Source organism: Prinia subflava, chromosome 12 (assembly GCF_021018805.1).
Source record: "Prinia subflava isolate CZ2003 ecotype Zambia chromosome 12, Cam_Psub_1.2, whole genome shotgun sequence".
In the NCBI taxonomy this organism is placed as follows: Eukaryota; Metazoa; Chordata; class Aves; order Passeriformes; family Cisticolidae; genus Prinia; species Prinia subflava.
Genome location: NC_086258.1, coordinates 12,238,036 through 12,265,676, shown reverse-complemented (window position 1 = coordinate 12,265,676; position 27,641 = coordinate 12,238,036). Strand labels below are relative to the sequence as shown.

Here is a 27,641-nt window from a genome sequence, read left to right as displayed (position 1 = left end):
GCGCGGGGGCGGCGGCGGCGCATCCCGGGGGGGAGGACGCCGGTCCCGGTGCGGTCCCGGGGCTGCGGCTCCGCCACCTGCCGCCCCCGCCCGCCCGGTCCCGCTGCTCGGCGGCGGCGCGGCCCCTCCCCGGGGCACGGGGCGCGGGGCCGCGGGGCCGCCATGGAGGAGGAGCCGCCGCCGCCGCCGCCGTGCCCAGCGCGGGGCCAGCGGCAGCCGGCGGCCGTGGGGCTCCCGCCGCCGCCGCGCCATGGGCCGCTTCGCCGCCGCCGCCGCTGCCATGGCGGCCGCCTTCCTCAGCCCCAGCCTCGCCTTCAGCTCCCACTTCGACCCCGGTAAGTGCCGCAGCCCCGGGGCTCAGGGACCCGCACCCCCTCCAGCGCTCCGAGCCTCCCCCGGTGCTCCGCCGTGCGCCCGGCTCAGCCCCGCACCGGCTGCCCGCGGTGCACCGGGAACGGGCATCCCCGCACCGCGCTGCACCGCGGACACAGCATCCCCTCGCCCTCATCACCGGGAATGTCACTGGACGGGCTCCCGGCTCTGACAGCCCGACCCGACCCGGTGTGGCGGTGTGACACCCCGGTGTGATGCTGGGACACCCCGGTGTGACCGCGGGACACCCCGGTGTGACCGCGGGACACCCCGGTATGGCGGTGGGACATCCCGGTGTGGCCGCGGGACATCCCGGTGTGGCAGTGGGACACGCCGGTGTGGCGGGATCGCTGCCGCAGCCGGGCGGCATTTTGTTCCGCGGGCTGGAGCGCGGAGGAATCCCGGGGCTGCGCTGCCTCTGAAGGCATCTCCGGGATTGAAACGGAATAATAACAACAGGGAGGATGGTGATGGTGAGAGGGAGGAAGACGGAGCCGGGGCTGAGCCCCCACCGCCCGAGACACGCGCCGGCCGGGGAGCGGGGGCTGAGGGTCCCCGGTGGGGCCGGGGGAGCCGGCGGGGCTCGGGGGGTGCCGGGGCACGGCGGCGGCGTTTTGGGGCGCAGGCGTTATGTAAGCGCCGTGTTCCGGCCGCGGCGCAGCTGCAGGAAGATGCTGCAGCCGCGGAGCAGCGCGGGGCTGGCGACTGCGGTGCGCGTTTGGGGCTGCGGCCGCCGCAGCCGCCCCTCACCGCCGCCCCTCGCGTCCCTCCCGGTGCGGGGCTGGCACCGCGCGGGCACCGGGACCCCTCGCGGGAGCGTCCGACGGGCCCGGCGGGGCTCGGCTCCGGCCCTTTGTTTACCAGCCCGGGATAACGCGTGTCAGCCCAGCGGCGGTGCCGCGGCTCCCGGCGCCTCCTCCGGCCCCGCCAAGGCGGCGAAGCGGTGCCCGTGGCGGGCGCGGTGGTGCCGGAGGCTCCGGCTGTCGGTGCCGGGCTCCCCCATCCCTCCCCGCCGCCTTCCCGGTCCCTCCTTCGCTGCTCCCGCTCCCCCGGCTGCGCACAGACGGAATCCGTGGGGGGATTTGGAAATGAGCCGCACCAGGACTCACCGAAGGGGGACTTTGTCCCCTACCGCTCGTTATTTGCTTCTAAAATCTCATTATTTACATCCAAAATGCGGCAGTGCCGGGATGGAGCCGTTTGCCCGGCTCAGCCCTTGAGGAGATTTTGCTTTGGTTTTTGGTGTGGCCTCGCTCCACGAGAATCCTCCCAGCCTGGGGGTTCTCGAGGCGGGTTTGGTTTCCAAACCCTTCAGCCCTGTTCCCATCGCTGCCGCTGTGCTGCCGGGCCCAGGGCTCGGCGCTGCCGTGCAGCTGCCTCCCACCAGCTCCGGGAGAGGAGTTAAAGGGGGAACAAACCAGATCCTGGATTTCATGGCTTTGTGGCTTTGGTCCATGTGGCAGCAGCTCCTGCCTGTGTGGCATCGTGGCTGCCTGTGCCAGCCTGGCTCCCTGGGGCTGGCCTGTGCCAGGGAGGAGCTGGGGGAAGCAGTTTGTAGGGCGTGATGGCACCACAGCTGGGACAGGACAGGAGAGGCGCAGGGGCTCTGGTGCTGCTGAGGGAGCATCTCCTGGCCCTGCATTCCCTGGAAATGCACGGTTGGAAGCAGCTGCTGCTGAAGATGGGTTGTTGGTGTCCTGGTGGCATGGAACAGTGACAGCGGTGTCACCTGGGGCGGAGGTGCCACGGGGATGTGCCAGTGCAGCTGCTGTGTTCCGGCCTCACCCGCTGGTTTTGGCTTGTCCCGGCATCTGCGCCAGGCTGTGCCGGCTCTGCCAGGGATTCATTCCCTTCCCGGTGCTGGGGGGCTCTGCGGGGGGGTCCCAGCCCTGCAGCCTCGTGGGTCCCACCTCGCCTCAGCCATTCCAGGGCCAGGCCTGGAGATGCTCCTGCACGGAGCACTGGAGCCACCAGCGGAGCACGACCCAGCGCTGCTGGCCCGGCGTGCACCCCACACCTCCTGGGCTTCCCGGGGGAACTGGGTGCCCACTCCCCACCCTGGGGAGCTGAGGAAAAGGAGGGCAGGGGGTCCCCCCAGCCCTGTGTTTGTAGGTCCACCTGGCACCTGCTGCCATCCACTGCCCCAGGCCACTGTGACAGCAGTGAGTGCTGGTGCTCCACTGTGCCTCGGGCTGCTCCTGGCACAAGGATGGGAAAGGACTTGGGGGACTGTGGTGGCAAAGGGGCCACAGCAGGCAGAAGGACCCTGGCAACCCAAATCAGGGCCAGGCACACGTGGCACCTACCAGGCCATACAGGGGGAAGGTGCTGCTGGGGCTGGACACACAGAGGGGTTTGGGGCAGGGCAGTGGGAGCTCCTCGGCTGGGAGGTGACAGTGGTGGCAGCATCGTGCCTGGTGTCCTTTCTTGCCACATGTTTCCCACTGGGGGATGGCGCTCTGGGCTGGAGGGCAGCGGGAGCTGGGCACACAGGCAGGAGGTGACTCCTGGTGCCCACAGGGATGCCAGGGGCCGGCAGCGTGGGGTGACATGTGCCAAGCCCCCTGTCCTGGCACAGGGAATGACACTGGCACAGCACAGCAGGGCAGACAGGCCACACCTGGCTCAGTGAGGCGACAGAGCCAGGATCCTCCTCCCTGAGGGTGCCACCTTGCTCCCCCCTTCTCCTCTCCCTCCTCCTGTCCCACGCACATGGCGGGTGTGTTCTGGAACGTTGACACCGATCCCTGTCAAAGCCAATTAGGAGAAATTAATATGAAAGGGCCCCGCGCTGCCGGGGGCAGCGGGGCTGTGACTCACGGGCTGCCTGCCCGGCACTCCCGGCCCTGCCCGGGACACCCTGTGCCAGGGCAGCCCGTGGCTCTGCCCTCCCTGGCACCGCGTCCTCCCAGCCAGAGCAGGGCCCCGGTGCCCCCTCGCCGTGCGCCTCGAGCCGAGCCCTGGCACCCTGGTGACAGCAGAGGATGTGGGGCAGTGATGGCACTGCCAGCCTGGTGCCAGCTGTGGGTTCAGCCAAGGGGTCCACACCCAGCAGGGGTCTGTGTTTGGTGTTTGGTGTCTGCAGCCAGGCAGCATCCCAGATTTTGCCTTGGTGTGACGTCACCTCCTCACCATCCCACTGCTGGGCTGGAAAATCCCAGGATTTGGGTCAAAGGGGCAGTTGGGCTGCTCTGGTGCCGTGGCTGAGCCTGTCCCACTCTGCTGCACTGATCTGGCAAGTGAAGAGGTGCTGGGGTGCAGTGCCTGGGATGGTGGGAGGGTGGGATCCAGGCATGGTGGGACACAAGGATAATGGTCCTGACCTTTCACTGCTGCTGCTCCAGGGCTGGGCTTTTCTCCAGGTGCTCTCCTGCCCCAGCATGTAACCCCACACATCCCAAGAGGGAATTTGCTCCCAGGGGTGGGCTGAGCCAGAGGGACCCCACGGGGCTGTGTCCTGGGGCTGGAGGGTGACGGGGCTGGCCCGGAGAGGAGCTGCTCTGTGCTGACTCAGCATGCCCACTGGTAGGAAAATAAATCTCCTGTGGGCATTAATCCCCCTGGCAGCCCGGGAAGTACCATTGGAGCATGGCACAGCCATCTCAGGGTTCTCACTGCCATTGCTGCCATCAGCCAAGCCCCAGAGCCGCCCCAGGCCGTGATGACCGGGGATGCTGGGGGGACACGGAGCATCCTGGGATGCTCCAGAGCTGGTGCTGGGCTCATGGTGGAGCTCAGAACCAGCCAAGGGACAGGGAGGATGTGGGGATCGTGGGTTTGGGAGGGCTGAGCACTGGAGGAACGGGAACAGCCCCAGGATTTCCCGCAGAGCCACTGTCCCACAGCCCAGACTGCTGGGGGATCCCGATCCCCACCCCTTCCCCTCTGCCAGCCACGTCCTCCCTGCAGCCTGGTGCCAGCAGCGGGGTCAACGCCGTTTGTTTTAATTACTGGAGCGAAGGAAAATTCCAGTGTGGGCAAACGCAGTAAGTGGAACAGCCCTGCCCGGCTGGCCGGGCAGGGGCTCCATGGGCTCCCAGGCTCCCGTCCCAGCTGTGCCAGGGTGTGCAGCTGCTGGGCCACCGTGTGGGCCACCACGGCCCTTCACCTGCCCAAAACACCTCTGTGGTTGTGTGCTGCTCACCCGTGCCCCGTGCCCACCCTCAGCCATCCTTGCTGCCATCCCTATGGCAAAGGAGGGATTTTCCAGCCGCCCTGCTCCGTGTGCTCCCATGCCCGCAGGTCACGGTGCTCTGGGCACCACGGGCTGACCTGAGGGTGGAGTTGGGGCAGGGAGGTGCCGAGCATTCCCCAGCGCCGTGCCCTGAGCATCCTCGACACTGAGCGCTGCTCCCTGCGGCGCCAGGGGCTGGGGCAGCAGCACTGGGCTGTGCCAGAACCCGAGCCCGGGTCCCTCCCTGTGCCACGGGGCACCCTCTGCCCCCGACCCCCCAGCCTCGTCCTGCTCCGAGCCAGAGCTCCTGGTTTCATAACGGCGCCGAGCATTTTGGATATAAATAGGCCGCCCCGCTGTTACGTAAGTGCTGCTCGGTCTGCGAGAGCCTCGGCGTGGCCGGGGCCATGTGCCCGGCACTGCCACAAGCGTGTGCCCCTGGTGTGGCACTGCCCCCGGTGTGGCACTGCCCCTGGTATGGCACTGTCCCCGGTGTGGCACTGCCCCCAGTGTGGCACTACCCTGGTGTGGCACTGCCCCTGGTATGGCACTGTCCCCAATGTGGCACTGCCCCCAGTGTGGCACTGCCCCCGGTGTGGCACTACCCTGGTGTGGCACTGCCCCTGGTGTGGCACTGCCCCCGGTGTGGCACTACCCTGGTGTGGCACTACCCTGGTATGGCACTGTCCCCAGTGTGGCACTACCCTGGTGTGGCACTGCCCCCCGTGTGGCACTGCCCCCAGTGTGGCACTGTCCCCGGTGTGGCACTGTCCCCAGTGTGGCACTGTCCCCGGTGTGGCACTGTCCTGGTGTGGCACTGTCCTGGTGTGGCACTGTCCTGGTGTGGCACTGTCCCCAGTGTGGCACTGTCCCCGGTGTGGCACTGTCCTGGTGTGGCACTGTCCCCGGTGTGGCACTGTCCCCGGTGTGGCACTGCCCCCGGTGTGGCACTGTCCTGGTGTGGCACTGTCCCCGGTGTGGCACTGTCCCCGGTGTGGCACTGCCCCCGGTGTGGCACTGTCCCCGGTGTGGCACTGCCCCTGGTGTGGCACTGTCCTGGTGTGGCACTGTCCCCGGTGTGGCACTGTCCCCGGTGTGGCACTGTCCTGGTGTGGCACTGTCCCGGTGTGGCACTGTCCCCGGTGTGGCACTGTCCCTGGTGTGGCACTACCCTGGTGTGGCACTGTCCCCGGTGTGGCACTGTCCTGGTGTGGCACTGTCCTGGTGTGGCACTGCCCCCGGTGTGGCACTGCCCCCAGTGTGGCACTGTCCTGGTGTGGCACTGCCCCCGGTGTGGCACTGTCCCCGGTGTGGCACTGTCCCCAGTGTGGCACTGCCCCCGGTGTGGCACTGTCCCCGGTGTGGCACTGTCCCCGGTGTGGCACTGTCCCCGGTGTGGCACTGTCCTGGTGTGGCACTGTCCCCGGTGTGGCACTGTCCCCGGTGTGGCACTGTCCTGGTGTGGCACTGTCCCCAGTGTGACACTGCCCCCGGCCCGGTGTTCCTGGGCTCCAGGGAGGGATCCCTGTCCGGGGAGGGTTGGATGCTCCCCACGGCCACCGAGGTCCCTCCCGGTCCCTCCCGGTCCCTCCCAGTCCCTCAGGACCCGGGACAGGGCAGGATGGGCCTCACAGCCCCCACTCAGAGCTCACTTCAAACACCAAGCACGAGAGTTCAGTTTAAATAATCCATTTGAGCTCGCTTTGCATGCCTTTTATAGTATTCTTGTTTTTATTATTACGATATGTTATTATATTCCTAATAATTCTATAATCCAGAGAGACTATATAATTGTATATAAAAATGCAATATATGTAATTCCATGTATAATTCTATATATAATTCCATACACAACTCGAATACGTTATATATAATAATAGCCTATTATTACTATATATTATTATAATATAGAGTGTTACCAGAATTACATTATAATAATTATATTATCATAATAATATTAGTATTATTTGCTGTGGAAACAGAGGGAATTGTTGGCTCTTGGCTCTGCATCAGGGCCGGCTTTGATGGAGAGACTTGATTTTTTGTCCCTAATCAGGCTGACACGCGTGGTGTGTGCGCAGCAACGCCGGAGCCCGGCCTGTCCCTAGCACAGTCCTTGTTTTTATTTCATTTCTTCACAAAATGATGGATGATTTTCTGTTATTTTCCACCTACTTATTGTTTGCTGCTGTTTCAGCCCGAGATGGTAAAACCAGAATTAAAGGGCAGAATCAATCCTTTTGGTGAAATACGCCACCTTAAAAGATACAGAAGGAGAAGGGATTAGCCAGGCGTGCCTGGAATTCACAATTAACTGATCTATTAATCACCAGAGAGGCTGCCAGAATGCCTCTGGCTCTTCCTGGTGGGAAAAGGTCTCCAGCAATGGGGATAAAGGGTGCTGCTCCCTGCTCCTTTTGGAGAGGGGCTGCCCGGACCCCGCAGGAGGCTCTGCTGCCCCTGCCAGGGATGCCAGGCTCCTGAGGCGTCCCAGGGGAGGATGCTGTGGGTACCGGCTCCGTGCCAGGCTCCTGGCTGCCACCGTGGGTACTGCCAGCCCCAGCCCTGCTCCGGGGCTGCTCCCACGGCTCAGGAGCACAGCTCAGGGCGGCAATCCCGGTTCCTGCGGTGCCTCAGTTTCCCCCAGAGCCGCACAGTGCCAGGCCTGTGCTCACAGCCCATTGGCAGCGGGGGTTTGTGCTGCCTGGGTGTGTGTGGGTGAGCAGAGCGAGTCCTGTGGGCTGTGAAATTGCTTCCCTGCCCGTGGACACAGGGATTAACGTGATGCCAGGGCTGTGCCTGCCGGCGAGTGGAGGGGCTGGGAGTGAGCAGCCCAGGGCCAGAGAGGCTGAGGGACATCAGTGTTTGATCCTGCCCAAATCCCATCCCAATCCTGCCCCAGTCCTGCCCTGCTCCCTGTCCAAATCCTGCCCCAATCCTGCCCCTTTCCTGCCCCAATCCTGTTTGCTCCCTGCTCATATCCTGCCCTTCTCCCTGCCCCAAGCCAACCTTTCCCAGGAGGATCTGGCATGTTTTCAGCCTGGAATCCGCGGTGGGCGGCGAGAGGGCAGCGGGGATGTACGGACCACACTCCCAAGCCGCCAGAGCGTCCATCCCCTCCCTGCTGGGCATCACCAGCGGGGAAACTGAGGCACGGGCTGTCTTGCAGGGCCCGGTGGGATCAGGGCTGGGGTGCCAGTGCCCGGAGCCTGAGGCAGTGCCTGTGCCCGTGGGCTCGCCCCGGCCGGGAGCCCCGAGCTGCCGCCGGCTCTGCGGGAGCCCCGGCTCGGCCCTTCCGCACACGTCAGTCAGCCCCGCCGGCCGGGCGGGCTCCGCCGGGATGGCCGGGATGACCGGGATGGCCGGGATGGCCGGGATGGCCGGGCGGCCGCAGCAAAGCCCCGCCGGCGGCAGCGGGGCCACGGCCAGCCCGGGGCCGTGAGTCAGCACGGGCGGGGACGGACGGCCACGCTCCGGGCGGGGCGGCACCGGCACCGGCACCGGCACCGAGACACTCCGGTTCGGAGCCGGCGGTGGGGCCGCGACCTGCGCTGGGTGGGCGATGCAACAGGCGGGGGGCGCTGCGCGGGAGGGGCTGTGCCCGCTGCGGGTGCACGCTGGCTTCCGTGGGGTGGGAGGGCGACTGCTGCACCCCACTGCACCCCTCTGCACCCCACTGCACCCCGCTGCACCCCGCTGCATCCCATTACATCCCATTACACCCCACTGCACCCCGCTGCACCCCATTACATCCCATTACACCCCACTGCATCCCGCTGCACCTCACTGCCTCCGGCATCCCCCCTCTCCCTCCGTGCCCCTTCTGCCCCCGTTTGCCAGGGCTGGGTGTGAGGCAGGGGCTGGTGCCCCTGGGGCTGTGAGCTGTCTGCTGCCACCAGCCCCACCGCCAGCAGCCCCCAGCAGTCCCCTCCTGCCGGGCTGCCCAGGTGAGGCTGGGTGATCCCTGACTGCAGGCAGCTGTGCCGGGGTCGCTGGGTGATGCTGGGTGGTGCTGGGTGATGCTGGGTGGTGCTGGGTGGTGCTGGGTGGTGCTGGGTGATGCTGGGTGAAGAGGCTGTGGGCAATGCTGCAGTTCTGGGGGATGCACCGAGCTGGCCGTCCTCAGCCTGACCCCTGTGGTGAGGAAGGCCAGGGAGGGCATGGCTTCGGTGCCAGGGGACCTCGCTCCTGCTGGCACAGCGGGAGGCAGAGCCTGGCAATGGAAGGCAGGGTCTGCTGGGGGCCCTGGTTTCTCCTGAGAGTCCTGGGGTGCTTCAGGCTGCACTCAGCCAGCCCTGTGCCCCAGTGTCCCTTGTGTCCTGGTGTCCCTTGTGTCCTGGTGCCCCCCGTGTCCTGGTGCTCCTGCACTCCAGTGTTGCAGCAGCTGCTGCTGCAGGTGCATCTGACCTGGTTTTGGGATAATCTGGCATCTGAGATGATGCCACACTTCCCATCACTGTTGCTGTGGGTACAGGGAGGGAAGGTGCCAGTGAGTCATGGCGGTGCCCCTGCCCAGTCTGGGCTGGTCACAGCTCCCAGGTCTGTGGCTGTGCAGGTGAGGAAAGCGAGGCAGGGCCAGCTGCATCTCATGGCCTGTTGTCTTCTTTGGGAAGCTCCAGTTCCCAAGCTGAGGGGCAGCTCAGCTGACGGTCCCCTCGGATGGGCTCCTGTCCCCGTGCTCTGCTCCCCGCTGCCGTTCAAAGGCTCTTTTCAGTGAGTCATTTTCTCTTTTGCTGTCCCACTATCCAGGGAAAATGGTGACGTTGGCGGTACAAAGTGTGTTCACCATGGAAACCAGCTGGAAGGGGGGGCACGCCGCCCCCCGCTCCTCCCAGGTTCGGCTTTGCATCCCGAGCTTCAGAAGATGGCTCTGGAGCTCCTTCCCTGCTCCCTGGCACGGCTGGGCTGTGCCACGGCCCGTGGGGCCGCTCACTGCCATGCCGGGAGCCAGGGTGCCCTGTGCCCACCCCGTGTACTGCCGGGCAGTGCCCGGGAACAGCGGGTGCTGCCGGTGCCCACCAGGGCAGCAGAGCCTCCCCCAGCCCCCGGTGCCCTTCAGGTGCTGGTCTCAAGGACACAGGGAGCCCGTGGTGGAGCTCTGGGGCAGGGCAGCGTGGCCAGGGCACAGGGACAGGGATGCTCCGTGATCCACGTGCTGGAGCCACGTGTGTGCCATGGGCATCCCCGAGGGGCTTGGCGACCCAGGGAGGGACCAGGGACCCCACCGGAGGGGTCTGTGCCAGGCTCGTGGTTGAGCACAGGGCACCTGTCCCAGCCGGGCACCGCAGGGCTCTGGGGGCTCTCCGGTGACCGGCTCCGCTGGCAGTGCCACGACCTTCCGGCTGCTCCCACCACAACGGCGCCGGTTGTTTGGGCAGGCTCCGGGCAGAATAGTAATGTGGCAGCTGCAGCTGGCAGCGGGGCCTGCTGGGGATGGGCAGCTGCAACGCGGCCACCTCCGCTGCCACTGTGGCCACCGTGTGCCCTGCCACCCCACAGGACATGGCACAGCTGGAGTGGGGTGGTGGGTGCTGGGATTTGGGGTGTGCCAGTGCCCAGCCAGTGCAGCCGTGTCCTTTCCCCGTGCCCAGGGGCCTGGGGCCCCGTGTGGGGCTCATGGAACCAAATTCCTGTGCTTCCTGCTCCCACAGGTGTCCCACCACCCTTGGGATGCCGCCATGCTGTGGCCAAACCACTGGGGGGCAAATCCAAGAGCTGGGGCTCAGCTGGGTGGGGGTGCCTGGGACCCTTGGGCTGGTACAGCCCCTCTCCATCGGGCTGTACAGTGTCCCCTGCATCCACCGGGACAGTGCACCCCCATGCAGGTCCTGCCTGGGCTCTGGGGAGTCCCTCCTGGGCACACAGGGGACCTGCTCCCACTGACTGCTCCCTGCCCAAGCCCCCCTGAGCCCCGATGTGCCCCCACATCCCATGAGCCCCACCAAGGCAGGACCCCCTGGCACAGCCTGGCCCTCTGCGGTGCCCCAGCCCTGACCACCGCGTGTCCCCACAGACGGCACCCCCCTTAGCGAGCTGTCCTGGTCCTCCTCGCTGGCCGTGGTGGCCGTTTCCTTCTCGGGGCTCTTCACCTTCATCTTCCTCATGCTGGCCTGCCTGTGCTGCAAGAAGGGGGACATTGGCTTCAAGGTGAGCTGGGGGGCCGGGGTGGGGTTCCCCAGGCCGGGGCGGGGGGTTCTTCCCAGGGACCCAGCGAGGGATGGAGGTGTCTGGAGGTTCCTGGTGCAGAATTCTGTGCCCCAGCCCCAGGGCTGGATGTGTCCTGGCTCAGGAGGGAGCAGTTTGTCCCCTCACTGCCTGCCGGGGCTGCAGGGATCAGCACACTGGGGGCTGAATCCTGGATCCCAGCTCCACAGAGCGTGCATCTGTGGGATTCAGGATCCTTGGGGTTGTGTCCTGACCCGTCCGTGCTCCCGGCTCCGTGCGGGGCCAGGCCACGCCACGGTTAAGGGCCCGGTCCCACCCGCACGCCCCCGAGGGTGGGAGGCACCCTGACCTCACAGGCACAGAATGTGCCGAGAAAACGCTTTTTCCCTAATTGCTGAGATTTTTGTGGAGGCTTGTGGCGCCCGCGGCGGGAGGGGGTCAGGCTGGGGGGGACACGCCGGGTGTTGTGTAACATCCCACACCGCCGGAGCACCTCGCCGTGCCGGGGGGGAGAGCGACCCCCCGGTGCCCCCGCAGTGCGTATTTAGGGGCGCGCGGCCGCGCCGGTGTCCGGCACATGGCCCGCGGTGGCCCATGGCACACGCTGCAGTGCCGGGGGTGTCGGCAGCGCCATGAGGCACAGCCCGGCACGGCGAGATGTTCACCGTCGCCTACCTGCTCGCCCGGGCGGCTTTTGGGAGCCGGGGGCTGCCGGGGTGGCACAGCCAGGTAACGGGGTGGGCGGTGGGGAGTGGGTGCCTTCCCCCTGTGCAGGGAGGGTGGATTTTCTGGGCCCACATGAGCCTGTCGGGGCAGAGGGGTGTGCGGGGCACCCCCAGCAGTGGGGAGCCCATGGGGTCAGTTGTCTCTGCTCGGTGTGTCACCCCCCTGCGCTCTGAACCAGGAGTTTGAGAATGCCGAGGGGGATGACTACGTGACAGAGCTGTCGGCCCAGGGCTCGCCCGCCCCCCAGCATGGCCCCGAGGTCTATGTCCTGCCCCTCACCAAGGTGTCCCTGCCCATGGCCAAGCAGCCGGGGCGCTCAGGTAAGCCAGGGTGGGGGCAGGAACCTCTGTGCGCTGCGGTTGGGGGTCTCTCATCACTGGGCACGGGGTGATGGGGGATGCTGGGTCTCCCCTGCTGTGGAGGGGCACCTCCAGCAGAGCCCGGGCAAGGGGCAGGCAGGAGGTCCCTGGGGAGCGCTGCAGGGTCCCCTGGTGTGAGGGTCCCTTGTCCCTGTCTCCAGGCACTTGGTGTCCCAGGCCAGGAGAGCAGCACTGGGGTGGGACAGGACACGGCCACCCTGAACGGTGACATCCACGAGTCCTGGTCCCATGTAAACAAGCCCATGAGTGGGAGAGGAATGTGGGGGGTGCCTGGTTGTGCCCCCTCCCATCCCGTGTCACTCCCTGCCCAAAGAATGGCCACAGTGGGGGGGGCAGAGAGGACCAACAATGGCCCCATTGCTGCCTGCCCTTGGCACGGGCTCCCGAGGGGCCGGGCTGTGCCGGGGGGCGGGAAGGGGCTAAATGCCAGCACTGTGCCGGGCTCGGCTCCGCACACCCTGCGGAGGAGACGGGGCAGAGAGCCAGCTCTGCTGCCAGCCCCTCTGGGGACACTGAGACCCCACGTCCCCTGATCGTGGGAGGATGCCTGGAGAAGAGGATGCCTGGGATGCAGGATTCCTGGGGATGGATGCTCCGGAGCATCCTGGGGTGGCAGAGGGCCTGGCACCAGGTAGCACGGTGAGGACAGCAGGGTTTGGCTGGGACTGGTGGGGAGCACAGGCAGGTGGGCAGGGGGATGTGTGGGCAGGGGGATGTGTGGGCAGGGGGATGGGGGGACACGTGGACAGGGGGACACGCGGGCAGCTGGATGGGCTCTGTTACAGTGCAGCTCCTCAAGTCTGCGGACCTGGGGCGGCAGAGCCTGCTGTACCTGAAGGAGATCGGGCATGGCTGGTTTGGCAAGGTAAGCCCGGGGCCAGGGACCCCCGGACATCCCACCCCGGTGGGACACGGGGCCCTGACTGTGCCAGGGGGGGTTGGGGTGTGGATGGAGGGATGAGCCTGTCCCTCGCCCCAGGTGTTCCTGGGGGAGGTGAACTCGGGCATCAGCAGCACCCAGGTGGTGGTGAAGGAGCTGAAGGCGAGTGCCAGTGTGCAGGACCAGATGCAGTTCCTGGAAGAAGCGCAGCCCTACAGGTACCTCTGGGGTCACTCCACAGTGCTGGGAGCGGGCATGCTGTGGCATGGGGACAGATCCACCCTGTGCCACCTTCAGCTGCCTGGCAGAGCCGTGGCTGCCCCTTGCTCTGGAGCAGCACAGTTCTGTCCCTATGTCGTGGCAGGACCGGGGCTGTGCAGAGCCACTGGCCATGGCATGGGGCAGCAGTGAGGTCATGGGCAGAGCTGGGCCGGGGAGGGGGGGCACAGGGCTGCTCCTGCCCCAGCACAGCTGAACAAATGTCCCTTTGTGACACATCCCGGGCGCTGGGACGTGCTGGTACCCGCTCCCGGCAGCCCCGGTGCAGGCAGGACAATGGCTCCCGGGGCCTGGTGCCATCCCCCCGGCACAGGAAGGGCCATGGTTCCTGGGGAGCTGCCACCAGCCCTCCCACGCCAGTCCCAGCACAGGCAGGGCGGTGGTGCACAAACACCCCCATTGCTGTGCCCCACACAGAGCCCTCCAGCACACCAACCTGCTGCAGTGCCTGGCCCAGTGCGCCGAGGTCACCCCGTACCTGCTGGTGATGGAGTTCTGCCCGCTGGTGAGTGCCTGTGCCCGCTCCCCGCAGTGCCCCCGTGGGCTGGGCACGGAGGGTGACAGTGGCACTGCCCGCAGGGTGACCTGAAGGGGTACCTGCGGAGCTGCCGGGGGGCTGAGGCCATGACCCCGGACCTGCTGACCCTGCAGAGGATGGCGTGCGAGGTGGCCTGCGGCGTCCTGCACCTGCACAGGAACAACTACATCCACAGGTAGGCTGGCCCGGCGTCCTGGGGGAGCTGGGGAGCACTGCGGGGTCTGCAGGGGGGGTTCCCAAGGTGCCAGTGCTCCTGCCCCACCACTGCTCCTCCTGCCCAACAATATCCTGGTGCTGAGTGAGTTGCAGACGGAGACTCCAGCATCAGTGATTTTGTTGAGGAGGGGGCGCGCTGCCATCGGGGGCCACCGGAGTGTCCCCACCCGAGCCTGGCTCTGCAGGTGGGTCCCCACGAGGGTGCTCAAGCTGTGGGAGGGGGACATGGGGCCCCCAGCTCTGCTGGAGAGGGACTCCCTTAGGGCAGCCCGGCCTCGGTGGTCCCCGCTGTAGCACGGCTGTCACCTGTGCCCCGGCCGCATGACCCGCCCAGTGCCCGAGCAGCCGCCCGGGAGCCCGGCCCCATGCCAGGCTCACGTTGCCCGGGAGCAGCCGCCTTCTGCTTGGCTCGGCGTGTGACGGATGGACGGACGGACAGCGGCGCAGCTGGGGCCGCGCAGGCATTCCTGCTGTGCACTGAGAGCCGCGACATCGGCACGCCCGGAGCCGGGCGGGGAACGGCCCCGCAGCCGGGCGGGGAACGGCCCCGGAGCCGGGTGGGGAGCGGTCCCGGAGCCGGGTGGGGAACGGCCCCGGAGCCGGGTGGGGAGCGGTCCCGCCGCCGCACGGCCATCCCAGCCGGGTCCCGGTGGGTGCTCCCGAGCTCTCGGTGCCCGTGACAGCTCCGGGTTTGCTTGGCAGCGACCTGGCCCTGCGGAACTGCCTCCTCACCGCTGACCTCACCGTGAAGATCGGGGACTACGGGCTCTCGCACTGCAAGTACAAAGTAAGGCTGGTTGGAGGGAGGAGGGGGCTGGGGGCTGCACGCTGGGATCCCACGGTACCCCCATGTACACCCACCCTGGCACAGACCCTACACCCACCCTGGCACAGACCAAACTGAGCCTTCCCCCCACCCTCACGCACACATGCCCCCTTCCCAGCAGTGTCAGGGCACCCCTGTGTTTGCTGGGGTGCAGGGAGGTCCAGACCACCCTTAGAGCCACTCGGTGTGTCCCCTGAGCATGTTCGGGGGTTCTTCTCCCCCGAGCACCCCAGCACCCACCCAATGGGGTGGCACTGCCTGGGCTGGTCCAGACGTGCCTCTCTGCCAGGCACAGGTCCCTGCAGGCAGCTGCCAGCACAGCCTGGGGTTGTTCACCCGTCCATTTGTCCCTCTGTCCTGCTCCAGTTTGCCCACGGCTCCTGCAGGCCTGGGATTGCCAAACTGGGGGTCTGGAGGGGCTTGGGTGGGGGAGCAGAGGGGCAGAGGGGGGACAGAGGGGAGGCAACAAGGGACTGCAGGTGCCAGGAGCAGGGCAGGACGGGCTGGGGGCAGATCTGGGGGAACAAGGGGGCAGGGTGGGGAGGCAGGGGTGGCGGTGCCGGTCCCTGACGCCTTGGATTGACGTTCTTTTCTCGTACTGACCCTGCACACTTGGCAGGACGACTACTTCGTGACGGCCGACCAGCTGTGGGTGCCGCTGCGCTGGATCGCGCCTGAGCTCATCGATGAGGTGCACGGCAACCTGCTCGTGGTGGACCAGACCAAGGCCAGCAATGTCTGGTGAGCGGCTCTGGGGGGCACCGGGGCTGCAGCCTCACAGGATGCGTTGGGGTGGTTTCGGGGCTGATGGTGGAGGGCGGGGTGGGGGTCTCCCTGCACCCCCAGCATGGTGCCATGCCCGCAGGTCGCTGGGTGTCACCATCTGGGAGCTGTTTGAGCTGGGCAGCCAGCCCTACGACCACTACTCTGACCGCCAAGTGCTGGCCTACGCCATCAAGGAGCAGCAGCTGAAGCTGCCCAAGCCCCAGCTGAAGCTGTCGCTGTCGGAGCGCTGGTGAGGAGCCCGAGCTGCCCCCTCCCCTGCCCCGCGGCACGGGCGGGGGCCGGGCTGACGCTGGCCGCTCCCCACGGCAGGTACGAGGTGATGCAGTTCTGCTGGCTGCAGCCCGAGCAGCGCCCCACGGCCGAGGAGGTGCACCTGCTGCTGTCCTACCTGTGCGCCAAGGGGGCCACGGAGGCGGAGGAGGACTTCGAGAAGCGCTGGAATTCCATGAAGCCCAACGGCAGCGCCGGCGGCAGCCACCACGGCCCCGAGCTCTCGTCCTTCCCGCTGCTGGAGCAGTTCTCGGCCGACGGGTTCCCCTCAGACGGCGACGACATCCTCACCGTCATGGAGACCAGCCACGGCCTCAACTTCGAGTACAAGTGGGAGCACACCAAGACCGAGCACTTCCAGGCCCCCCTGGGCTCCCTGAGCCCCAGCAGCGCCGCCCGCTACCACGACCTCTATTACCCGGCCACCACGGCGGGGCTCAGCCTGGGCGTGTCCCCGTCCTGCTACGAGTGCAAGGCGGCCGGCTGCCCCGGGGTGCCGGCGCCCGGCGTGGTGCCCATCCTGGGCGCGCACAGCCCCTCGCTGGGCAGCGAGTACTACATCCGCATCGAGGGCCCCGGCGAGGGCAGCGCCGAGCTGGACTACGCCATGTGCTCCTACAGCCCGGCGGGCGAGCGGGGCGCCCCGCGGGCCCCGGCCTGCTGGAGAGCACAGGGCGCCCGCGGCGGCGGCACCTACGACTCGGACGGCAGCCCCACCGTGTCCCTGAGCATGGAGCCGCTGCTGGGCCACGCTCCCGCGGCCGAGGGCTCCTGGGAGTGCGCCGAGTACTACCCGTACCCCTGCCCCGGGCAGGAGCCGAGGGGCTACGAGCCGTCCCCCGGCCGCGGGGCCGAGGGGTACCTGCCGGAGGAGGAGCCCCCCCGGCCGGGCAGCCAGGAGTGGCCCGTCCCCGCCTTCCAGCCCGGGGTCTTTGCCGACCCGCTGGGCGTCTCGCCGTCGGGGAACTGCGCCTACAGCCCGCCGGGGTACGGGGGCGCGGCGGGCCCGAGCGGGGCCCGGCCGGACTGCGTGGCGCTGGAGCTGGGCGAGGACAGCCCCCCCAGCGCCCCCCGCCCGCCCGCTGCCAGCCCCTCGCCTCAGCGCCACCCGTGGGCCTCCAACAGCTCCTCCAACAACAACATCGGCAGCGGCAGCCCCCGCGAGCCCCCGGGGGCCGGCGACAGCTGGTGCTACCGCCGCATGATCACCTTCCGCGGGCTGATGGCCAAGCCGCTGGGCACGGTGCCCCGCGGGCAGCCCCAGCTCGGGGGGTCCCCGCCGGGACACGACTTCCTCCGCCCGCGGCAGGATCAGCCCCCCGCCATGGCCGGCGGCTCCTCCTCCCCGTGCCGCTCGCCCTCCCCGCGGCGGCAGGCCTGGCACGGCCGTGACTCATCACCCTGCGGCCCCGCGCAGCCCGGCACGCTGGCGGAGAGCCCCGCCGCGCCCCGGGGCCCCGCCGCGGCCCCGCCACCTGCGCCGGGGGCCCCGCGCGATGCCCACCCCGAGGGGAGCTCGGCCGGGGGCGGCGCTGCCCGCGGCCCGCTGCCCCCCGCCGCCGCGGGGCCGGGGGAGGCCGCCCCGCCCGCGCCTGGCACGGCCGCCCCGAGCCCCGGCGAGCCCGGCGCAGACGGAGCCCAGCCCGCACCGGAGCCCGCCGAGCCGCCCGCGCCCGCCCAGGCCGTGGCCGAGAGCGGCGCCTGTGCCGCCAGCGACGCCGACAGGACGCCGGACAAGACCTTCTCCAGCAGCAGCTTCCCCAGCGTGGACGAGGGCAGCGACGAGGACACGGCCGAGCTGACCTCCGGCGTCTTCACCGACTTCTCCGGGGAATACACGGAGCGGGCGGAGGCGGCCCCGGCGCTCAGGTCCCTGCAGAAGCAGGTGGGCACGCCGGACTCGCTGGAGTCGCTGGACATCCCCTCCACGGCCAGCTCCTGCGAGGTGCTCAGCCCCGGCGCCTTCGCGCCCGCCGGCCAAGCCCGCGCCCTCGACAGCGGCTACGACACCGAGAACAACGAGTCCCCCGAGTTCGTCCTTAAGGAGCCCCACGAGCCCCGAGAGCCCGAGGCCTTCAGCCAGCTGGGGAAGCCGCCCCCGGGGCTGCCGGGGGGCGAGGGCGAGCCCGCGGTCCCTGAAACGCGGCTGCCCAGTGCCCCGGGGGCCGAGCCGCCCGGCCTGGCCGAGAAGAGCCCCTACCGCGACTCTGCCTATTTCTCCGACTGCGACGCCGAGGCCGAGCGCGGCCACAAGGATGAGGGGGACAGCGATGGGTCCCGCACCCCGGAGGCAGAGGAGGGTCCCCGCTCCCCTGCGCGGGACACAGGGCGAGGAGAGGACCCGCTGCACCCGCCGGGGGCACCCGGCAGCCCCCCGGCAGCGCCTGGCGTCGTGGTGGTGGTGCCTACGCCGGCGGCGGTGGCTTTGGAGGGGGACTTAGTGGGGACAGAGGCCCGGAGCTCACCGGAGCAGGCGCCTGGCACCGAGCAGAGCCCCGCTGGCACGGGGCTGGTGCCGGGCAGCCCCCCGCGCCCCGACACAGACACCTGTCCCCCAGGCTCTGTGACCCCCAAGACTTTCCTCTTGACCCCCGTGTCACTGAGCCCTGGGGAGCCATCAGCTGTTGGAGGGACCTGCGTGCCCGAGGGCGTCCCTGGACTTGGGGGAGCCGCAGTGGGGGACAAACAAACTGCGACCCCCGCGCTGGGGCTTGGGGAGCTGGGGCTGCCCCTGGAGGGGACTGGGGCGGGCGATGCTCCGGGGGGTCCCAGCACGCTGCTCCCGGGGGGTGAATCACCGCCCCCGGCTGCCCCCGAGCGCCGCGAGGAGCCAGAGGAGGAGGAGGAGGACACGGAAGACAGCGACGAGTCGGATGAGGAGCTGCGCTGCTACAACATCCAGGAGCAGAGCGAGGAGAGCGAGGAGGAGCCGGCGGCCGTGCCCATCGTGGTGGCCGAGAGCCAGAGCGGCCGGAACCTGCGCAGCCTCCTCAAGATGCCCAGCCTGCTGTCCGAGTCCTTCTGCGAGGACCTGGAGCGCAAGAAGAAGGCCGTCTCCTTCTACGACGATGTGACCATCTACCTCTTCGACCAGGTGGGTGCCCTGGAGGACAGGGCTGGTGCTGGGCATGGCTCCGTGGCATTTTGGTGGTGGGAGCCATCTCCAGCCGAGCCACCAGCCCTTCCTGCTGTTTCCCCATCCCCAGGAAAGCCCCACGCGGGAGCTGGCTGAGCAGAGCTTCCCAGAGCCCACCCTGCCTTCGGGGCAGCCCCCCTCGCCTTCGGGGCAGCCCCCTGCCAGTGGCAGCCCCCCCAGCCCCACGGACAGGCTCGGAGCCTCCGACGACTCTTCGGACGGCAACGCCTCGGAAGAGAGTAAGAGACCAGGAGCTCACGGGGCTGGTGATTGTGGGGTGGTGGGAGGGCAGCGGCAGTGGAATGATGGGGAGGAGGTTATAGGGTCACGGGGACAGTGGTTATAGGATGGTGGTGGACCAGTTATGGGGTGATGGGGTCACAGGTTATGGTGGAACCCTCACAGTGGGCTCAGCCCCCTCACTTTGTATCCCAGGCGGTGGCTTTGAGTGGGATGATGACTTCCCACTGATGCCAGTGAAGCCATCCCTGGTGGCCTCGCTGCCGGGGACGCCGGCGGAGCCCCCCGCGGCCGTGCCCGCCCTGGTGCCGGCGCAGAAACAGGTGCTGCCCCTCCAGTTCTCCCGGTTCACGGTCTCACCTGCCCCGGTGTCCCGGTTCTCCATCACCCACGTCTCCGACTCGGACATGGACTCCATAGGAGGTGAGTCCCCCTTGGGATGCTGCTCTGTGGGGTACCCAGGACTGTCCCTGCCTGGAGCTGCCGTGTCCCAGTGCCACCTGCACTGGGGGCCGTGGGACACCCTGTCCCTGTGCCCTGTGGGACGGTCACCCCTGCCAAGGGCTGGGGGCCGGGACCTCTCACGGCTCTCTCTGCCCGTTGCAGGCAGCAGCGAAGACGGTGACCGGGAGTGAGCCCGCCGGGACACGGCCGGCATTGCCCCGGCACCGGGGCGGCGCAGGACGGCGGGGCCGGCGCGGGGGCCGCCCGGGGGCTCCCAGAGCCCTCTCGGCAATTTTTAGGCAGATTTTATCGGAAGGAACTCGTTTGCTGCTTCGAGTGGGAGCGGGGCCGGCGCGGCCCCCGCGGGGCCAGGCGGTGGGTGACGGTGACGGCCGCGCGCGTGTGCGGGTGGCTGTGAGCGTGCGTGTAAAATAGACACTTATATATATATATATACATATATATATATAAATTATAGCGTTTCAAGGGTAGTGCCCTGACCTTGCTAACATTTGCAGAGTGTCCTCCCCAGTGAAGTTCCCCCTTGGCTTCTTGCCCACATGTGCTCCCCGAGGCGGTTTGTCCCCACACCCCCTTCTCCCCTGGGCTGTCCCCTCCCTGTGCCCTGTGCTCAGTCTTGCACCTTATGGCAGCTTGGCTGTCCCACAGTTGTCCCACAGCGGCCCCACAGCTGGCCCATGGCTGCCCCACACGACATTCCTGACCAAGGGGCCACTGGCTGCTGCCACTCTGGATGCCACTTCCTGTGCCAAGGGTGCCACCAGCTACCCAGAGTGATCCCCGTGGCTTTGGAGCTCCCCTCCCTTGGTTTGCAGGGATCAGTCCCAGCTGGGGACCCTGAGCACTGCTGGGACCCTTGCCCATTGTAGTGGGGAGCAGCACGTGGAGGGCTGGTTGTGAGGGGAATATCCCCCACCGGGACCCGCCAACCTATTTTTGTATTTAAACAAAATGATTAAAAAACCCCAACCCCACCCCAAAAGCGAAACTTGCTGTTGACTGAACCCACATTGACGCGATTTTAAGTTATTGCTGCCAAAGAGACGTATTGGGGAGGGGGGGGAGGGGGGCGCGCTCGTGGTTCTTTGTTCCGTTTTGGGTTTTTTTGTTTGTTTCTTTGTTTTGTTTCTTTTTAAATTCATTCGAGGCTTAGGATAATTGTGCAATTCCAGCTTCCGGAAGGAAATAGAAGTAAGCGGAGCTGAGCGAAACCTTGAATTCAGGGCTGGTTCCTTTTGGGGTCTATAGACCAAACCCTGAGGTGAGAAATGTCCCCCCTGAGCCCCCGCCCCCGTCCTGGCTCCTGTGCAGGGGGATGAGGGCACACGGGTGTCCCCGTGCAGGGACACTGCACAGACAGCACCTACGTGGGACGGGCTGGTGCCAGGGGTTCTGCTCCATGCCACAGGATGATCCCGTTCTGGGCTGGACACAGCTCTGGCACCAGGACCCGTGGGATGAGCCTGTCCCCATCCCAGCCTGGCACCGCCGTGGGTCCCAGCCTGGTGCTGGCAGAGGTGTCCCCATACTCACCCCCCTTCTCCCAGCTGCAGCACCCTCGGTGCTCGGGAGGCTGCTGTGGGGGCCAGGGGCTGTTCCCCAGTCCCGGTCACAGCCAGGGCCCTGGGGGACCCCAACTTCAGCCCCAGGGTAGCCCTGCCACCCCATACCCCTCTACTAAGCAATTAGTGCTTATCCAAGTGTTTTATTTAAGCCCCCACCTGGCCTGTAACCCCCCCACCCCAATTCTCCCAAGCTTTTTCCTTATCCTGTACAACAGGGTGGCCACCCCGTGCACTGACCGGGGGTGCAGCACCCAGGGGTGCTGCCCATGCAGGACTGGGATGCTCCTGGGATTCCCTTCCTGCAGCACCCACTCTCCTACACCCTGACTCCCCTCCCCTGCAGCCCCCCAACACCACGGGGGGGTTTGCTCAGCCCCCACCCCACACCCCAGGTTTGGTCTATGGCGCCGCAGGTCCCGGCTCCGGAGGGCGGATGAGGACAGAGCTGTGGCTTGGGTAACTTTTTTAATAGAAAGGCTCTTCTTACATGGTCTATTTTCTCAATACGGGTCATAATTGCTGTATTTTTTATCAGTGCTGATTTCCATACAGCTCCCAGCATGTGTGTCAAATCTCATCGGGCCAATAATAAAGTTTTTAAAATATCTTAAGCCGTTTCCTGCCCCGATCATTGCCCAGCACCCAGGATGGAGCCAGCTCGGGAGGGCCCCGGCCACGCTCCGGGGCCAGGCAGGAGCCTCTGGCCGGGGAAAACGCTGCAGGAGGGAGGGCTGGGGGAGGTTGAGTTGCTCATAAATTATGTTTTCTCATAAAAAATTATTTCAGGTTACGTCTTACAGGTGCCACCGAGCCAGGAGGTGCAGCGAAGCCCCCGGGGGCTGGCTGGAGCCAGGGTGGCAGCGTGGGGGGCCCGGGGGACAGCCCCTGGCACGGGGGTGGAAGAGGGCACTGCAGTGGCTGAGGGGACCCCAGGCCTGTCCCCACCCCGGGCTGTGACCCCTCTCCCACCCACTGCCCCACCCCAGCAGAACCCTTTCCCTCCCTCCTGCCCCGTCTGGCCCCCACCCATCTGCTCCAGCCCTGGGAGAGGAAGAGGAGGCACATGATGGAGCAGGGAAGCCTCGTGCAGAGCTGGAGCCTGGGCGCTCACAGGAGGAGCTGTGTTCCTGCAGTGGAGCTGGCAAACCCGTCAGAGGGGACACAGGAGAGATGAGCCACCGGGCTGGGGACACCCTGTGCCTGGCCAAGCACCCCCTGCCCAGCTCTGGGGACCAGGACATGCTGCACCAGTGATCAGAAAGTGCAAAAGGAGAAATACAACGGAAAAAGCGAAAACTCTGTTCGGGTACAACCCCCGTGGGAGACACAGCTCCTGTCTGAAAGCCTCTTCTCCCTGTTTTTGGAGCAAGGATGTGACCCTGGTCACTCAGGAGCTGCGGGAAGGGCTGCAGGAGCCACCTCGCTCATGGGCACCCCCAGCAATAAGCTTAGCAAGTGTGTATATATATATTTATACATATTTATCTCTATCTATCTCTCTCTCTAGCCCTAGGAACAGAGGAAGAGCAAACAGCCAAGCAAGAGGTCCGGATGGGAGCTCCTGTCTGCAGGGAGCAGGGGCAGCCCAAGGCTCACTCACACACTGCCCTCGCCTCCACAAGTGGTTTTTTCCTAGCTTATATTTTACAGCAGTACCGTAATTCCCTACAATACCCCGAGCCCTGGCGCAGCAGGAGCTCTGGGACAGGAGCTGACCCCGTCCCAGCGGGGGCTGCAGTGCTGGCACCCACTGCCCTGTCCCAGCCCGGAGCACGGGGTGGGCACCCGGGGTCTGGTGGGGGCCTGGGAGCTGCCCACGGCTCCCACTGGCCCTTGGCTTGCACGGGGTGTCCTGCCTGGCCTGGGGTCCCTCCCGCCTGGGCAGGGAGAGCAGCAGGACTGGGTCCTCTCCACCACTGCTGCCCCACTGGAGCACTGTGAGCTCCGGAGAGTTGTTCTCCAGCTCAGCCCGTTTCTCCACCCACACCAAGCTGCTGCTGGGCCTGGGAGCCACCCCGGCTCTGGGACATGCTGCTGTGACTCCGGGAAGTGCCACCACGCTCGTTAGCACAGGCAGAGGACAGGTGACATGGCAGCGCCGTGACCCTCTGCCACCGAGGGAGTCTAGAGAAGAGAGAACTAGGGCACTAGCTTGAGCCTTTGGCTTTCAAAGCAGCAGGATTAATAAATTCCGCCTAAAAACGGAGTCCTGGGAAGCTGGACATGCAGCGGCGAGGGTGAGGAGGAGGAGGAGGAGGAGGAGGTGGCGAGGGCCACGCGGCGCCAGCACTCCCGGATCAGCTGATGAGCGGAGCCGAGCGGTCGTTCGTCACCGTCGGCTTCAGCTGCACGTTGGCAAAGGGGTTCCTGTGGAGGAAGAGGAAGAGGAAGGAAGAGTTAACAGGGGTGGAGGCCTGGAGAGGACAGGGCACCGGCACAGCGAGCGGTGGCTGGCAAGGCCCCGGGACCAGCAGCGTTTGGGAAGGGGTTAAACTGGAAAAGCTCTGCCCTGAGGAGCCCCGGCCGAGCTGCCCCCACTCCCTGAGCTGCGCCCACTCCCTGAGCTGCCCCCACTCCTCAGCTCCTCTCCCACTAAGCCTTGGTGGGTCAGAGATGAGCCCAGTGCAGCTGCAGGGTTGTTCTCCTATCTCTCCCTCCTTCAGCCTGAAGCTGGGGATGCCACTGCGGGCCAGGGCTGATGAAGCTGCTCCAGCCCCCTCCAGGCTGGGCTTCCCAGAGATGGGAGCACTGCGGGATCACCCAGCCCTGGAGCAGGAGGTTATGGCCTCACCTCCTGGCCAAGGGCAGAGCTCCCTCCAGAGTCCTTGTGCTGTCACTGGAGAAGTCACCATGCAAGAGGGAAGAGTGTGGGAGACAAAGGACACCTGGATGGGCTTGTCCAGATCTCAGACAGGCTGACATTGGGTTTCACCTACCTGGGGTGTCCCCAGCACCCTCCTGCTGCCATCGTCACTCGGCCAAGACAGGGGACAAGGACTGCCTTGGCACAGGGAGCATCCCTATCCCTTCTCCAGCAGGAGTTAATTCCCCTCTGTCTCCTCTGCCCACTGCTCCCAGCCCTCTCCAGGGAGCCACAATCCTCCTGTCCCCAGTGGGAGCAGTGGCCACAGCTCCCCATGCCAGGTCCAGGTCACTGGCTGGTCACACACCCTGGGGGGACAGCCCTGCTACCCCTGGCGTGGGTTCAGGTAAAGTCGCCATGTGCACCTGGACCGAGCAGCTTTGGGATGTCCCCAGAAGCTGTGGGATGTCCCCAGCCATCTCCCAGAGCAGAAGGAAGATGCTGGGACCTGCACCCCTCTGGGACAGGCACTCAGTGTCAGCCCCAGGCCCCCTTTGTGCCATTCCTCACCTCTCCACATTTACTTTTTCTTTCCTTAAAAGATAAATGACTCTTGCTTAAAAATAGGGTAATTAATTTCACACCTAATTAATGCAGATGCTTAGATCACTTTCCCTCCCAGGATGCCAAAATAGATTCTCAGGACTGGAGGGAGAGGAAAAGTTGCTTTGATGAGTCACCCGGGGCTCATTTAACTATTTCTGTCCTGGCAGAGAAGAGCCCCTGGGCTGGAGCCTGCAGCTCCAGGGAAAGCAGCTCATGGATCAAAGAGAAACGGGGAAGGGGCTCTCCAGGCTCTGCAGTGCCAGCGAGGAGGGTCTCAACTCCTGGGGAGGCTCCTGCATCCCGTCCCTGAGGCCAGGACCAGGAGGCTCCTGGGACGAGTCTACAACAAAAAAAAGCTGCTCAAAAAACTTGCGGTTAGTGCGGACGTGCCTTGCCCCGCCGGACAGGGCTGGGGACAGCGGAGGACACCGGACACCTACAACCCAAGAGCCGGTCACGGGCAGCGGGGAAGCGCAGGAGCAGCTCAGCACCCCGGCAAGCGCAGCCGCGGCAGCGGGGCAGCAGCAGAGGCGGCCAGGGAGCCCCGGAGCTCCCGCCAGCGGGACGGGGACAAGCGGTGCCTGAGGGAGGGGACACTCGGCCGGGTGCAGCGGGAAGCAGAGCGGTGGCACCGTCCCCGCGCAGCCCCCGCTGCCCAGCGCACCCAGGGCTCGGCCCCGCGACAGCGTCACTTACTAACTACGGGCAGGGGCACCTCAAAACCTGGCCACTTCAACATCGGGGCTGCAAGGGAAACAGAAGGCAGGTTGGAGGACACCGGGACGCTTGATGGAACAGAAGGTCGTGGTTAAGGAGAGATTAAGGCCACGAGCCGGTGGCCACCCGGCCCGAGAGCCCGCTGGCCATCCCGCACGCAGCGCCGGCAGGCAGAGGAGACAGGAGGAAAAAGAAGAGAAAGGAGGAAAAGTCGTGTTTATTGAGCCGCTGGTGCTGTGAGGAGGGGAAGGAAGGGCACGGCCAGCCGGGAGCTGTGGGAGCGCAGCGGCCGGGCACGGCGGGGGCTGCGGAAGGGAGGGGGGGTTTCCTTCCCCCCGCGCCGGCCACCGCCGCTTTCCCAGCGCCGGGAAAGCGCAGCCGGAGCCTTGGCATGCGGAGCAGAGCGGCATCACCCCTGGGATGCTCGGGGAGAGGGGACACGGCTCTAAAGCAGCTGTCGCTGCTCCCGCCCAGCGAAGCTGTTTAGTGCCGGCGGGGCACAGGCAGCGTCCCCAGGGACGGAGCAGGGGACAAAAACACGGCCCGGGAATGCGCGGTGGCGATGCGGGCGGTGAGGGCAGCACGCAGGCACGGCAGCCGAAAAAGACACCGAGGCCCAGCTCAATGCAATAAATAAAACTTTTATTCAAACAATAACTCAGTACAGGGCACAATTCTCTCTGGCTTTTAAAAAAAGGTTTTTCAGCACTTTACAATCTCCACACAGGCTTTGCTAGGCTGGGTTCGTGGTTTTTTTTCCCCCCTCTACATTCAGTCATTCATCGTGAAATATCCAGGGTTAAAAATCCTTAGCAAAATTCGGACATCGATGCAGGAGGGGCTCAGAACAGTGTGCCCGTAGGCGAGGAGATAACCCAAAAAACTGGTCCGGGGGGGGGTGTCTATTGCCAGCAATGTCCCAGTAAACAGGCAATGTCAGAGGTCTTAAAAATCACATCAGAAAAAAGCGTGAACAGCTTTGCAGTGGAGACGGCCACGGGCACTGGGAGGGCTACGGCCGGGCTAGTGCGGGAGCGGGACCCCCAGGGCGGGCTGGGAGCCCCCCGGGCACTGCCAAGGGCCGAGGCTGCCTCGCTCAAGCCTGGTTTGGGGATGCGAGCAGTCCTCGGAGCCCCAGCCCTAACGTGAGGTAACAATACCTTGCTACAAAAAATATATATATATATATTTATAAAACAACCAGGAGTAACCCTTCCGGGGGGGTTCCCGCGGCCGGCGGGGCCCCAGCCCAGAAGCAGCCCTTTCCCCGGGGCGGGAGCTCTGTGCCATCCGCTTCTCCCAAAGCCACCGCGGTGGGATGGAAGCGGATCGGGCCCAGGGGGAGGCGCGGGGACGCTGCCGCCCCTCCGGGAACGGCATCCCGGGCGCGGGCATCCCGGATGCTCAGTAACAGTACGGACACCAGAGGCCATGCATATGTGATCCGGTCTGGGAGTTTGGTCCAGGCTCGTGCGGGGCGGCCGGCGCGGCCCCTGGGGGGGACAGTGCATCGCTAACATCACACGGGAGGACAAACACCGGGTCCCACTAAGTGACAACTGCACCTGGGCTGTGAGCACAGACCTGGCGGCAGTTTCTGCTCCAAAAAGGCTTCAGAAACAAGGGCACTGTGAACACCAGGGAGGGGTGAGAAGCACCATGGTTTCCTTGAAGATCACAAGAGTTTCAAATCCAAAAGAAGTAGAGAAAGAGAAACGAAAGGGAAGGGAAAAAAAAGGAGGGAAAGAAGCAGAAAGCTCTTCCAAGCAGCAAGGGGCCGCTGCGAGCCCAGGTGTCCTCACACCGTTGATACCAAACTGCCACTGCCGCTGCGGAACAAAGCACAGAGATGCCCGAGTGGCCGCGGGGCAGCACCGAGCCGGGAGCCCAGCTCCCCTCAGGCACCCGGCACCACCGGCAGCCAGCTCCACCCAGCACGGCCCGGCCTCAGCCCCAGGAGCGGGACAGGGCAGCTCCAGGGCAGCAGGCACGGAGAAGGTGCCGGGGAAAGACCCCGGAGCGGGGGCTCTCCGTGACTTCACTATCCAGGTGTGAGCCCGGAGGAGGGCGGGAGACGCGACTCTGGAGGAGCACGAGGCTGGGGACACCAGGCTGGCCCTGGGACCTGCCCTCCCTGGCCCCCCCCCTCTCACAAATGAGACCTGGCCCCATCCCAGCCACTGCCAGTCCCCGGGGAGCCCATGCAGGGACCCCTGTGGGGACACAGCCCCACAGACAACACCAAGAGTTCGCAGGGAATGTGACAGGAAGGTGACATCTTACCTGCTGACAGACCTCGTCCCGTAGTCATCGAGACCCTGTGGAGAGGAGGGGAGGAGGCACAGTGAGGGACGTGTGGGCTGCGCCTGCCCAGGAGCCACCGGAGGGTCACATAAACAAACCAAAGTGCATCAGGACCCAGGGCCAAGAGCTGATGCATTTGGAGAGGAAAGGGACATATGGAGATGATTGCAGTGGGATTCAGACAGCAGGGAGT

The 27,641-nt window shown here is 66.0% G+C and overlaps 3 protein-coding genes and 1 long non-coding RNA gene across 15 annotated transcripts in view; 1 reads left to right on the top strand and 3 right to left on the bottom strand.

Annotated features, from left to right (window-relative positions):
• The first annotated feature begins 181 nt into the window (after positions 1-181).
• On the top strand, positions 182-22,503 carry AATK (apoptosis associated tyrosine kinase). 6 transcript variants are annotated; one of them, XR_010081967.1, is made up of 15 exons: positions 182-335; positions 10,560-10,693; positions 11,616-11,757; positions 12,603-12,682; positions 12,797-12,915; positions 13,394-13,481; positions 13,556-13,689; positions 14,433-14,517; positions 15,176-15,297; positions 15,422-15,571; positions 15,652-18,706; positions 18,819-18,987; positions 19,184-19,411; positions 19,595-19,807; positions 20,626-22,503. XR_010081967.1 is itself a non-coding variant. In XM_063409507.1 (15 exons), the coding sequence occupies exons 3-15, from the start codon at positions 10,649-10,651 to the stop codon at positions 19,621-19,623; spliced, it is 4,446 nt and encodes a 1,481-aa protein (XP_063265577.1). In that variant the 5' UTR covers positions 8,072-8,101; positions 9,296-9,381; positions 10,560-10,648; the 3' UTR covers positions 19,624-22,503. The 6 variants fall into 6 exon arrangements, 5 of the variants coding, with proteins under 5 accessions (XP_063265572.1, XP_063265576.1, XP_063265574.1 ...); XM_063409507.1 differs by lacking the exon at positions 182-335 and adding exons at positions 8,072-8,101; positions 9,296-9,381 and having other exon boundaries at positions 19,595-22,503; XM_063409502.1 differs by having other exon boundaries at positions 19,595-22,503.
• Positions 6,277-9,380, bottom strand: LOC134556978 (uncharacterized). Its single transcript, XM_063409516.1, has 2 exons — positions 7,556-9,380; positions 6,277-6,803 (listed from the first exon to the last, which is right to left on the bottom strand). Exons 1-2 carry the CDS (start codon positions 8,291-8,293, stop codon positions 6,765-6,767), a joined length of 777 nt encoding a protein of 258 aa, XP_063265586.1. The 5' UTR covers positions 8,294-9,380; the 3' UTR covers positions 6,277-6,764.
• On the bottom strand, positions 14,367-15,866 carry LOC134556979 (uncharacterized). The gene is made up of 3 exons (XR_010081968.1): positions 15,731-15,866; positions 15,160-15,259; positions 14,367-14,504 (listed from the first exon to the last, which is right to left on the bottom strand). It is a non-coding gene; the product is annotated as an uncharacterized LOC134556979 (long non-coding RNA).
• Positions 21,467-27,641, bottom strand: part of BAIAP2 (BAR/IMD domain containing adaptor protein 2) — a 38,097-nt gene continuing 31,922 nt past the window's right edge. For 2 of the 7 annotated variants that reach the window (XM_063409514.1, XM_063409510.1), the window contains 2 exons: positions 27,428-27,462; positions 21,467-23,385 (listed from right to left, as the gene is read on the bottom strand). In XM_063409514.1, coding sequence (XP_063265584.1) covers positions 23,316-23,385; positions 27,428-27,462 — 105 coding nt within the window. In that variant the 3' untranslated portion in view covers positions 21,467-23,315. The other 5 variants (XM_063409508.1, XM_063409509.1, XM_063409513.1 and 2 more) reach the window with 3 other exon arrangements.